An 11501-nucleotide genomic window follows, 5' to 3' on the forward strand; every position below is an offset into this window, starting at 1 on the left:
GGGGGACTGAGTTTTCCAAGAGTCGAGGGCTTCATTTGTATTTTATTGTACAATATAAGATGTGGGTGAAGATTGCACACCCAAATTTTGAGATTGTATTTTGGTATCTCTGGAATATCCTTTTGTAATTCAGTGACTAAATATTTGTATTTATACTATATTTGGGGCAAAGATAGATCTTGTATAATAATTTCTGATGGCTACTAGCCTACTACTATAACATATCCTGGTGAAAGCTGGATGGTGTATTCTTCTTTTTATTGCAGGTAAAACTTATCTTGAAGCTGAGCAGGCTCAGGAGAATGTAGGTGCGCCATTGAAGCAGAACTAAGAGGAATCTATCTAGCTCTTGAGATGGTGAAGGAAAAAGAGTTTGAACACGTGTTGGTGGTCTTGGATTGCCTAAGGTTATTATTTCTCTTCGCTACACATCAGGAAATGGTAGTGGTCATGGTTTTCTCATTGTTATGATGACCAAGTCTTCTCTTTTCATTAATTGGCTTGATATATGGACAGAACTTTTGACTCAACATGACTGAATTATTGGAACGCTTGGCTGTTGACATGGTCGGCCTTTTAGCCTTTTTAATGGTGTTTTGCTACACTTTTCTTGGAATTTACTATGTAGCATTTTTCTTGCATGTAAATAGTCTTGTAACTATGCAAGCTGGAAAAGTAATATTTTGTTGGCTCTGAATAACTAATAATCAGATAATGAGAAGAGCAAAAGATGGTGTCCAATCTAGATCTTGGAACTAATTGAATTCATTAAAAAATGTTTCACTAATTGGAACCCTTTGTAAGATACTTTCAGATTTTTGAAGCTATGAGTCTTGAATGGATAAAGAATATGGAGAATACATAGGTGATGAGCTGAACAATACGTTAACAATGTTCAAGAATCTGGATAAATCAAGGAATGAGAAAGTTATGGAGACTTCTAAATTGTTATCTTGAAGAGAAGGTGATAAGGCACTTGGCCTATCAATGGAATTAAAGGGAATGATATAGCAAAAGATGGTTTTGCATGTAGTCTATTGATGAACAACTATGCTATTTTTTGAAATTGAAAATTATCACCAGGGCTTCCATGTTACTAGTAGCTTTGCATAGATGTACTTTTACTTATTTGGATAAATCTATAAGTCAGGAAAGAGAGGATTACAATAAGGTGTGGTGCATTAGTGATCCCCATCAAAAGCTTAGATTAGATTAGGATCAGCATCTCTTATATTGAAGATATAAAAATAATGATGGGAGTAGAGAAAAATTTTAGAGGCTGCCAATTCCATATGTGCTACATCAACAAGTGTGAACTGCTTGTGGTGGTTTTGTAACCACTACCTAACTTCCATTGATGGTAGGGAAGTTATGGAGGTCTAGATAAACCTGGGTCATGGCTTCACTATTGACACCAACATATCATCTAAGTGAGTGTGTGCTTGAGAGACTGGGGAGAAGCTAGAATATGCATTGTTTCAATCGGAGCTCTTGGATTCATCGGAGAATCGGAAGGACTGCCGGAGAAGGATAAATGTTAGAGTTGGGAAGAATGTCTGGAGGTGGGATGTTGGGGCCTAATGGAGGTTAGTACATCCTCCATTGTTATTTATATTTTCACCATTAACCGGACTACATTAAGGGAAAACAGACCAAGAAGACTCAGAAAGGTGCCAGAAGAAGCATTGAGACGCTTGAGATCATACTTTCGGACATATGTGGACCATTGTACCTCAATCATGGTATCGATGAATCTGCTTGAACTAGATTTTTGGTGAAAAAATGATTTTTTTTATTCAATATTAGATCCATATGGCCGATATGTATCGATATCGATATCGTATTGCTGGTGACCGATACCGTGAACTACATCCATAACCTTAATATATCATGTCTGGGTATTTCGACCAAAATGATGTTGCTGAAAGAAGGAACTAGACTCTCATGGAAATGGTCAGGAATATAAGCAGTGATTCTAATCTTCCACTGACCTTATGGTTGATCGGGGTAACTCCTAAACCAGTCCTAATATGCTCATTCCTAGTTTTGCCGCACATTCATTTTAACATCTTCATCTCTGCTACACAGTTTCGAAATGACACTTTTTAGCTCCCTATAGAATTTTCCTTCAAGTTTTAAAAGGATTCTCCTTTCGCACAACACTCCAAATGCACCTCTCCACTTCATCCATCTCACTTGCAATAATTATACAAAAAATATCTTCAAAAGGAAATGAAAGAAGATTGTAATCTTTTGTGTAATCTTCTATATAATACTGCATTATGGTGGGAGGAGCTGAGATAGCTAATCCACCAACCGTAGGCATTCAAGTCAAATCATGTTAAATCTTTCGTTCAAATTTTTTTCTTGAACTGTTTATCTTAGAATTTGTTTAAGGGTTGGAACCTGAGTATATCCCAAACAACCATTTTCTCTTTGTGAGATCAACAAAACAAATGAATTCATTAGATAGAAATCACAGAGACCAGCCTGAAAAGCATTTACACAGACAAAATCAGGATCCAAGAACAGTCCAAAGAGGACTCTGAAGATACATAACAAGGAGGAAGGATTCTTGGATAGAAGCTTGTGTACAAATCTCAAAAACTCTGTTGATACACAAAGAAGGAATGCCTGGTGAAAGTGGATAAACTATCAATGCAGATTAAATCATCCACCTTTGATTAGCAGCAAACCGAGTTCAACATCCAACAATAAGCTCTCCCTCATAGTCATTGCAAGAGTTCACAAACTGTGAGCAAGACATTTTAGATGACAATGAACAGAACCTTGAGACTTCTCTTTTCCAAAGGCAAACAAACTGATGGAGGAGAAATAAGAGTAGTGATTGCATATGAGCATTGAACATCTGATATAAGATGGTCTAAATGAAGATGATATTCAGGTGATGTCTTCCAACTAGTCTTGCAGGCACAGTAAGGGTCCCAAAGATAGTGAAGACTAGAATAGTAATCCTATACTCAGACCATTCTTAGAGCCATTCAAGGAGGCTCTTGAATAGACTCTTTCAACCTTAAAAGTAATCAAGAGGGTTGGAGAGCCAAATAGCCTGAGAACAGTTCAATTTCACAGAATGCCCAATGAGTTTAATCTAGAAGATCTCCATGATAGCTCAGCCGAATGGGTAAAACACCAGTTAAGCATGCCCGAATGAAAGTCTTCACTTGTTTAAGCTTCCATATGTGATCCATTTCTCCCTCATGTACCCTGTTTGAATGTTGAAAATTGAAACTTACCTAACTCGATCCAACTATTTAACTCCCATTATTTCAAGCACAGAATCCTACATTTATACAGATCACATTAGAAGGTGCCATCTGATCCAAGTTTGATTGTCACCTGAAATGGAACCTCTTCTCCTTAGCAACGATAGTTACCGCTCACTCACTCACTGTACCCATTTGCATTATTAATCCAGAAGAAAGACAATCACTTGGTTTATCGGATCCAAAATTCGAAATCCACGCCCTTCTGCTCCATCCCAGTTCCTAAGCTTATTCTGATTTTTTTCTAAGCCATGCTTGTATCTCCTCATCCATGATATTCAGGTGTTGGGTCGGGAGAACTTCCTTCTTGAAGCAAGCAACCAGGTAACCCATCAAATATAGTGATGCAAATGGATTCCAAGTATAACTGAATCTTCCATTGCGAATCCCTTTGGGCAAGAACTTCCTTCTTGAAGCAGATTCAGATACAACAAGAATTTGTACATGAACAAGGATTTATAAGAAAAACCAAGGACCAACGTCGCAGCACACTTGTTCATTGTCGAGGGAGCTAGGAACATGTTACTCTGGTTTGCAAGCATCTCTATCAAATTATTTGTGAGGATGGATAAAGTGATAAATATCCACTACATTAGATTTGTCTACACACAGCGGTGATTTAATGTACTCTCTCGTCGTATGAAGGTTAGGTGCCTCCTCATTTTTCCCCACAACTTTACAATCCTCCTTTGTGCTCGGATGCAATCAACTGAAGAAGTTCAGGCATCTGCTCTATTTATGTCAAAGGAAGAAACCCCATGGAAGGTGGATATTAGTTTGATTATTGATTCCTTTTGAAGCTTTGATCCTATTTAATGACAGAAAAATCTTACTCTGGAAACAATTCACTACTTGGTGTAAACAACTTCCAAATGGAGAAATTGACAAAACAAGAGAAAATCCCCAATAGACACCACACTTGTGGCTACATCTTTAGAACAACAAGAAGTGAGATGCCACTCAGGCATCAGCTTCATTTATGTCAAAGGAAAAAAAAAAAAATTCCCTACCACAGCCCCTGTTAAATCTTCAGAACAAGTCAGAGAAGAATGCCAGTCAGGCACCTGCTTCCTTAACCTGTTTTTTGTTAGCTGTTTAGTCAAAACTCAAAAACTAAAGATTTTATCACCCCCCCCCCCCCCAAAAAAAAAAATCAAAAATCAAAAATCAAAACCTAAAGATCTTCTCATGTGGCTGTACATGTAGCTGCCTTCTCTTTCCTCTTCCAAAATAATTGTCTGTATTGGTATAACAACAACCAGATTTGTTTCATGTGTACTCCCAAGTGTCCTCTGCTCTAATTTGAGCTGCTGCTTGGTGAACGGCTTCCTTTTGCTTTGAATTGCTGGAGCACCCAAAAAGAAAAACAGATATAGATCAACTCACAGTGAAATGTCAATGAATAAATTACTCCAGAAATAAGAAAACAAAAATAACAGTTGAAATGGAACATTAAAAAATGATCACAGTCATATCTATAGCCATCTAATCTTAACAGCTTGAAACTGTAACTGAAGATCTAGCCTTTTTACCAGAGGTAATTCCTATTGGGTAGATCAGAAGGTCAGAACTAGCATCTACTGGGTAGCAGTGACTTAGGCCTGTACTCTATCTAAATGACGTCACCAGAGTCCTGTCTGCCACAGAAGACTTGGATCAATTCGATAACTACATATTTTGTTTCCATCTTGAGACCTTAAGACACGAGGCTGAAATAGAGATCCAATGCACCTTATCTGAGTAATATGACCAAAGTATGACATTGGAGTGTAATGCTACGTCCAATGGGTCGTAGTGACTTAGGACTGTACTCTATCTAAATGAGAGTTCACCATAGTCCTATTTTGCTGCCATCTTGACACCTTTAAGACACTAGTCTGAAGAAGAGATCCAATGCACCTAATCTGAGTACTATGATCTAAGCATGGTATTGGAGTGTCATGATGCATGGACAATTAAAGGTCTTCCAATAGAAATAGAAACCATTAAGCTTAAGAAAACGACGACATATCAACCCTAAGCTAGAAACAGACGCAAGGAATAGAAAAATGGCAAGAGGAGCAAATAGAATTGACATAAATGAATTCCAGTGGGACAAGACCTGCTATCTTCCAGATTCCACGCAAATGAATCAGCTTCCCAATTAGAATACCCCCATCAGAGCATATTCCTCGTCATCTACACTGGGAAATTAATATTCCTATATTATGATGGAACTAGGAAATTCTTTGCTACAATATTTAATTGAATAAATTAACAAGTAATGAAAAAAGATCGATGCTCCACTAGAAAGGCTGGAAATAATGAAAAATTCAACAATAAAATAAATTGCCACTGATACAGCTATTGAAGCTGACGAATACATTTCATCGCTGAAAGGACACAGACTCTCCAATCTAGAACCCAGGGGCAGCAAAATCTCAATCTAAATGAAAAAGGTATTCTCTCAAATTTCAGTCAGTACAACTACCTAATGACCACTTCATAATGTATGTCTCTTCTCATCGTTTTTCCCCCTCCCACTTCTAGGAATAACATCACACAATTAAATTTACTACCGTTAAGCACTAGTAAGAAAGGAGGGAAAATCCATCGACAAAATTGAAAAGCCTTCTAGCCTGGTTAAAGCCATCCTTTTTTTGGAAGTATCAATAAAATAGCATTTGCCATCAGGGCCGCAAATCCAAAACGTAAGACCAACAAAATCCAGTAGAGAACAATCATTCTTCATATCCATCAAACAGACTCTGCAATTGAAAACAATTAAAAATGATAAGACTGTTTCGTGATAGGAAATTAAACCTTGCTTCTGCATGTTTTGATTACTGATACAAGCAATTTGTCTCCAGCTATTTGCCTCACTCGCTGAATCAGGTGCGGCCGAGTGATCTTCTTCTCCTGCACCACAGAGCACAACATTTTAAATTCCAAAAAAGAGAAAGGAGGCAGGGGACAAGTATTTCCCTGATTGAAGACAAAACAGATAATTCAGATGCGCTTTGACTTACTCGGTAATCGTTGTGATGCTTCTGAATGACAGCAATGGAAGTGGGAGTCAAGAACCTCGAAAGTACAGATATTAGATTCGGAAACGGCATCCAAGCAGATGTGGGTTTGACCACATGCTCTTGTGTCCTTTGAAAACCTAAACAGGCAGGAGATGCATACAAAGTGAGCCAAAATGAACTTCTAAACCTTAACAAGTTAAATAGGAATTACATTACATTCTAAACAGAGTGGCTACCACAAAGGTCCAACTGCACACCTTTCAAGCAAGGAGGAGCCCTGAAACTTATGACGTATTCAGGCAAGATATGACTGTTCATATGTGTGCTCCAGACGACATATCTGCTGGGAGCAGCCAGATTATCGACCCCGGAGTCAAAATCCTCAGAACTAGGATAAAACTGCTCAGGACCAGGAGGGATTTCCTCCATATTTCCCAAGATCACACGACAAAGAAACACATGTCGCAAACCACCTTCATCTAGAACAGATTCCATCACACTGTGAAAGAGAAATAAATCAGAACTCATACAGTAGGATTTCCAATTGATGGAAAGTAAGGAAAGAGACTACCATAGAACAAGTAAAGATACACCAAACATTCGGGAAAGACAAATTTGAGTCAACTTTGGTAATTTACTGCGTACCTCTCAATAGAAGAACTCTCCGGAGAAAGATGGAGACCGCAGCCATTCAATTTGCTGTTCTCAGGCTTTTCAAATTGACCAAATCCATTGGTAACGATCCTATGAACCCTTTCCCTCGAAGTTCCATACCAAGCGTATTTTATATTGGCATTGCCATTGCACTTCAGAGACATCGCTTCCGAGAAGATCTTGAACGATTGAAATCGAGCTTGTCTGTGAAAGCTAGAGAAAGAATTTTTGTGAACGGCGACAACCGTAGCATGCCTTCCTAGAGAACTCAAACCCAAGATAAATCTATTCTTGATGATGTCGTGCTCATTATCTCCTTCTTCCAACCTGATCAGTCCATTTCCTGTGAAGGATTCGAATTCCGGAGCGGTGGTGGAGCCAGAGACGACACTTTCAGAATCCGAAACCGATATATCCCTCTCATTGGTGGTATCTGATGCCGAATCTCCATTATCTCTGTGCTTCATATGTTCAATGTTCCTACGTCTTCTACAATGATCAGAAACTAAATCCCTAGACCTAAGTTTAATCCTGCCATTCCTTCCCACAGGAGGAGGTGATATCTGGCATTTTGTATCGTTAGTCTTCATAACAGCAACGGAGGTATTCATCCAAAACAAAATCAAAAACAGCTCCAACACAATCTTGGGATCCAAGAAATAAGAACTAGAACCTAACAAGCGACAGAATTCCCTTCATCTGAAAGCAAAAAACAAACAAAAGAGAATCGAATGTAAGTAAGTTAATCCAAATCAGAAATTCTTCACCAAGCAATGCAATACTGAAGAGAACGAAAAGAGAATTGAAATACAAAAACCAGTAGCAATAAATACAACTTGAAGGTCAAATTCATCCAAAAACATTATCCAAATCAAAGATTCTTCACCAAGCAATGCAATATTGAAGAAAACGAAAAGAGAATTAAAATACAAAAATCAGTAACAACCTCATTAATACAAATTCAACTCGAGAAAACCATACAACAATAAAGCTTCAAAGACATCAGAACTCGTCTTATAAACAGAGAATCAAGTCTTAAATCGTTGAAACAACAATCCAAATCCAGACTATATGAAACTGATATGAAAAGAATCAAGAAAGAATGAGAAAAAATCAAGAAAGAATGAGAAAGTGAGAAACGGATAAGATATTTGCGAACCTGTATTGACGATCGAGAGAGGAAAATTTGTGATTACTTGGTGGTTAAGATTTTTGTTATTTCTGAAGTAGAATAAGGAAATTGATTTGAGAAGGAGGGAAAGGAGGGAGCCGTTATTATACAGAATTAATACCGCTTCGCCTTGGCCCGTTTTTGGGTTTCCTTTGGCGGTGCGGACTGCGGCGCAACCTGATTCCTCGCCACCGTTGTTTATATGTAGAGAGAAAATAATAGAAAGCAGAAAGATAGAGAGAGAGAGAGAGAGAGGCGGTTGACTCAGAACCAGAGGTGGTTGGTAAATTGGTTAATCAAGTTTTCGAACCTGTTGATTTACCTTTATACCCACGAAATATGGAAGTTATCTATCCTTTCCAAATTGTTTAATGAGGGCAGGTGGGTCGGGTAACGCGGGTCAGAGGTGGAAGATGACCTTTTCGTGGGTCAAAGGAGAGTTAACTTGGCTAAAAGGTCTCCATTACTTGTCTGCCAAGTGTTGGGCACTTGGGGGTGAACTGGAACCGTCCAGTCCATTACCAGATCACATCTTTTATGTCGGCCTCAGCCCATGGGATCACGTAACCGTCATTCACGAATACATGTGGGTCGTGTGGAGAAGGATTTTATTATTTTAATATTTTAATATATAATACGAAGCTTCACGTGGAGGGTGGTGCTTCTGAACTGTCGGCTGTTAGATTGGAATCTTCTATTAGGTTCGTTTGTAACAAGTGGAAAGTAACCAAAAGGAAAGTTAAGGTAATGAAAAAAAAAAATCTATAATTTTTATTTCCAACCAAACACCCTTACGTAAATTTCCCTTTTTCCTTCTCATTACACAATCAATTTTGTCTTTCCGATTTGTATTACAAATATAAATTATGAAGTTAGATTCTCTTCACCTATTGTGAAAAAGTAATTCCTTCACACGAATGGGCATAGGTGCCTTCAAATAGACATCAAGACTTGGGACTTGCGACTTGGGACTTGGGAAGGGAGGAGGGAGGAGGGAGGAGGGAGTTATTATTGACTTCGTATAATAAGATTTAATAATAATAATTCTAAATGGAAAATATTTTTTTTTCACCTATGGTGGAGAAACTTTCTCCATAAATTATTGATAATAAATAATTACAATTTGAGATTATCAAAATCAGAATCATACCTAAAATATTGTTCCAAGATTAGGTCTTACCTCCCCAAACCCCTAATCCCCACCAACCAAAAAGATAAAAATAAAAATGAAAGAGATCGCATGAGGTGAGGCTCCACATGTCAAGGTCACCTAGAAATGGTAAATTACTAAAACTTGGGGCAGTGTGTGCTATAGTTTTTCTATCTCCATTCCCCACTATTGTAATGAAAAACTTGGGATTTCTAAGATGTATCTCACTCTGCATCCTTTTGAGTGAGCCCCCCCTATGTTCTTCACATTCTTCGTCTTCATCCTCAGCTCCATTGATTGTTTCCATCTTAGAATTTGTCCAGTAAAATCAAACAGCATGGGAGGGGCATGCATGGCATTTCCATTAATGCCACCTGTACCAAATCCCCTAATTTATTAGTTGAAGGAAGAGTCGAGAAACAATGAACCTTCCTTTAACCTTATCATCTTCAGCTATTTTAATAGTGTGGAAGAATGAACCTTTTAACCTTATCTTGATCAGTTATTTTAATGGTGGTGGATGAAGAGAAACCAGGCTAGTGCTCTCATAGGCTTAGCATGGGAAAATGCATACCAAATACAATCTTGATAAATGGACTCAAATCACTTTCAGAACTTGATTTATCCATATGGCATATCTCAACTATATGACCAATGGGGCATTAGGTTATTACATTTATGATTTTATTTTATTTTTATTTATTAATTGCTTCTCGTAATTAATAATTATTCACATATTAGAAGATATGCTTTTGAATTGTAACTTACACATGAGAATGTAGACATCCACAAGATGTTCTAGGGCATACTAAATGCCAAGAGGTAGCATTTAGATATTATTTTTGGTAAATGCATGGTAGCTTGAATACATGATTTCCTCTATCTAATACACAGAAGGAAAGCTATGATTTTTAATTATCATATTGTAATTGTTGTTGTTGTGTAAAAGCTCTTCGATTATTTTTCTTAAATTATTTTTGTGAGAAAAGGACATGCACGTCATCACATTTTCTCTCATCCCTGACACTATTCCCTTCATCCCATATATTTAGGCATAAGGGCCACACTTCTCCCACAAAAATCTTTTTCACTTTTTAAGTATAACAAGGGGAGATGAGAAAGAACTCTCTTTGTAACTATGTTGGTCCTTGACTTGGAGGGAAAGAAAGCCAATAATAGAAAGTACCAAACTCATGAAACTAATAATGAAGTTGTTCGTTACCAAAAAAAAATTTTAATAAATAATAATAATAATAATAATGAAGTTGGTTGATTTGGTTCGGTTTTGAGACGGCCAAATAAGTCATACTAAAACAAGAAAATGATAAAAATGGTTTGACAAAAGACTTTTACTTGTACTGATATGTCTCTCTTTCTAAATCTATATATATTTCGAGAGAAGACTTGACGTTTACTGGTCTTTCTTTCTCTTTCTAAAACTATATATTCTAGTGGATGACAACAAGTGATTCAATGCGTTGTGGGCTCTGACGCATGAGCATATCACAAATATGCATGAATGATGAGAATGGAAGCTTATCATTATCTTTTTTTCGAACCTTTACCGTGTCACCAGCTCCTAAAAACAAAAGCTCAAAAGAGAAAGGTGTGTAGGGTAAGGGTATTAATCGGTTGGTTCGGTTTTATGTATATGATGCAGTTTGTTTTGGTTCATATTTATTTGATTAAAATTAAAATTACACTATTTATTAAATAGTTGTACTTTTTGAAATCATAATCGTTTAGTAAACGGTTTCAATTCTGTGATTTTTAAATGGTGTCAGTTTTACGATTTTAAACAGTTTTGATCGTTGTTTATTCCATACGGTTAGCAATCAATTTGCTAGTTTATTCGCATGCTTACTAAAATTTGCTTTTGTTGATAAATGCTTCATTTTTGTATCAAATTAAATGAGGCATTAAACAATGAAGGATTTAACTACATAACTACATAATAGGAGTAAATTATTGAATAGACTATTGGACAACCTCTATGGTCCTTAATTCTTCCTTAAATTAAATCATATGTTTTGTTAAAATAACAAAATATTTAATCGTTATACGAGTTAATCGAATGGTTCAATTTTCACAGTATCAATTCGGTTTGAAACCAATGGGTTAAACGGTTTAACTAATCGGTCTTAAACTTAAAATCATAATCGAACCATTTATTAAACAGTTTTACTATTTTGGTGTAAATGACTCGTTTCAGTTTCGGTATACGATTTCGA

At 37.0% G+C, this 11501-nt stretch overlaps 1 protein-coding gene across 3 annotated transcripts; it reads right to left on the reverse strand.

Moving 5' to 3' along the window:
* Positions 1-4116: 4116 nt before the first annotated feature.
* LOC122078593 (probable inactive poly [ADP-ribose] polymerase SRO2) lies at positions 4117-8334 on the reverse strand. 3 transcript variants are annotated; one of them, XR_006140123.1, is made up of 7 exons: positions 8109-8334; positions 6941-7648; positions 6553-6794; positions 6296-6432; positions 6090-6185; positions 5389-5470; positions 4117-4632 (listed from the first exon to the last, which is right to left on the reverse strand). XR_006140123.1 is itself a non-coding variant. In XM_042644630.1 (6 exons), exons 2-6 carry the CDS (start codon positions 7558-7560, stop codon positions 4585-4587), a joined length of 1143 nt encoding a protein of 380 aa, XP_042500564.1. In that variant the 5' UTR covers positions 7561-7648; positions 8109-8331; the 3' UTR covers positions 4117-4584. The 3 variants fall into 3 exon arrangements, 2 of the variants coding, with proteins under 2 accessions (XP_042500564.1, XP_042500565.1); XM_042644630.1 differs by lacking the exon at positions 5389-5470 and having other exon boundaries at positions 8109-8331; XM_042644631.1 differs by lacking the exons at positions 5389-5470; positions 8109-8334 and adding an exon at positions 7896-8024.
* Positions 8335-11501: the final 3167 nt, after the last annotated feature.

This window comes from Macadamia integrifolia, chromosome 5, assembly GCF_013358625.1.
Source record: "Macadamia integrifolia cultivar HAES 741 chromosome 5, SCU_Mint_v3, whole genome shotgun sequence".
NCBI classification, from domain to species: Eukaryota; Viridiplantae; Streptophyta; class Magnoliopsida; order Proteales; family Proteaceae; genus Macadamia; species Macadamia integrifolia.